The sequence below is a fragment of the Penaeus vannamei genome, chromosome 1, assembly GCF_042767895.1.
Source record: "Penaeus vannamei isolate JL-2024 chromosome 1, ASM4276789v1, whole genome shotgun sequence".
In the NCBI taxonomy this organism is placed as follows: Eukaryota; Metazoa; Arthropoda; class Malacostraca; order Decapoda; family Penaeidae; genus Penaeus; species Penaeus vannamei.
The window spans coordinates 29,528,807-29,530,247 of NC_091549.1; the positions used below are offsets into that span (position 1 = coordinate 29,528,807).

The 1,441-nt window shown below is 38.7% G+C and overlaps 1 protein-coding gene across 1 annotated transcript in view; it reads right to left on the reverse strand.

Annotated features, from left to right (window-relative positions):
• Positions 1–388: 388 nt before the first annotated feature.
• Positions 389–1,441, reverse strand: part of LOC113826646 (cytidine deaminase) — a gene marked incomplete at its 5' end in the record, with an annotated part of 1,185 nt that continues 132 nt past the window's right edge. Inside the window, 1 exon segment of the mRNA XM_027379539.2 lies at positions 389–1,441. This exon segment is cut by the window's right edge and continues 132 nt beyond it. Coding sequence (XP_027235340.2) covers positions 1,170–1,441 — 272 coding nt within the window.

Sequence of the window (1,441 nt, forward strand, 5' to 3'; positions counted from 1 at the left end):
TTATCAGTTACAGGGGGGAAAAACCATAGCGTGCCAACGCATGTACAGATATGTAAATCTACCTGCAGAAAATTTACCACTTTGAGCCTGGAAATATGTATTTGCACATGCATCTAAACTGCTATCACATTTCATGTGTTAATTAGTTTGCGTAGATAAGTAGTCATATTTTTTATCATCTCTGCATTTGATTTATTTACATTGGAATACTGCGTTTAATCCGTTTGTGTAGTGCCACATAGAAAAAAAGAAAAGTGATTGAAATCTTTAATGAGGATGGCTATTTCTTGATCACACACACATACACGAACACACGCGCACATTCTCTCTATCTCCCTCTCTCTCCTAGCTACTGCCCGTAGTTACATGCGATAATCAAGCAATAAAACTCTTTAAATGACACTTTTATTGTAATGACACACAGTTAAAAATAGGTTTCAAAATCAAAATGTCAGACGTATTTACATAGGCATACAAAGGGAACATCTGCACGTTTTCTTCCTCGTCATCCACACTCTCAGAACCTGAACAGTAACACGCAGCCTTTGTGTTCGGCAGTGGAGTGTTGGTCCCTGTCGTAATCGGGTCACGGTCATCACTGGCAAAACTGTTGCTTGTTTCTTGAATTGCAGGGTAATATCATTTAAAAGAAGCTGTCCAGTCTGATTCAAATAAACTTATTACTGGGGCCATGGTTACAACTACAATTTATGTAAATATAATCATAAGTATCATTATTAATGTTGTTAATATTTTTCTGCTTGGGTGTAAATACGACACCATGGACCTGATGCTTGACATAGTTGAATGCTTAGAGTACCATTATTATCAGTCCAAGTATTAAGCTTGTTTTCTTTACCGTCATTTTTGTTAATGCCATTTAATCATTATTACAAATTTAACAATTTCAACTATTAACGCCCTTTTTGCCATTATTGTCAGCGTTATAATCAGCATATTCACATTATATCGCACAGTTACATTTCGAATGTAATAATTATTGTTAGCATTTCCAAATAATTTCTTACTTTGTCATCAATTACGTTTTCTGTACGATTTACATAATGGCAAACTTACGTTTTTTTTTTTTTTTTTTTTTTTTTGTATGTGAAAACAGAGCACATGAAGATGAGATGCATGTGTACAGCATAAGTGATAGCGGCGAAGCCTTAAGTGAATGTAACCCATTCAGGATTAAAACTGTCCGGAAGCAGTTTGCCGACGGTGGTCTTCATGTAAATCTTGTTGGGCATAGTCAGGTAAACCTCCCAGTCCAGTCCGAACTCTGCCAGAGTCTGGCGGCACGCGCCGCACGGGCCCACGAACCTCTGCCCCATCTCTGCACTGATGGCGATTGCCCGGAACTTCCGGTAACCCTTGGCGACGGCACTGCAAACGGCGGTCCTTTCGGCGCAAACCGTCAGTCCATACGAAATATTCT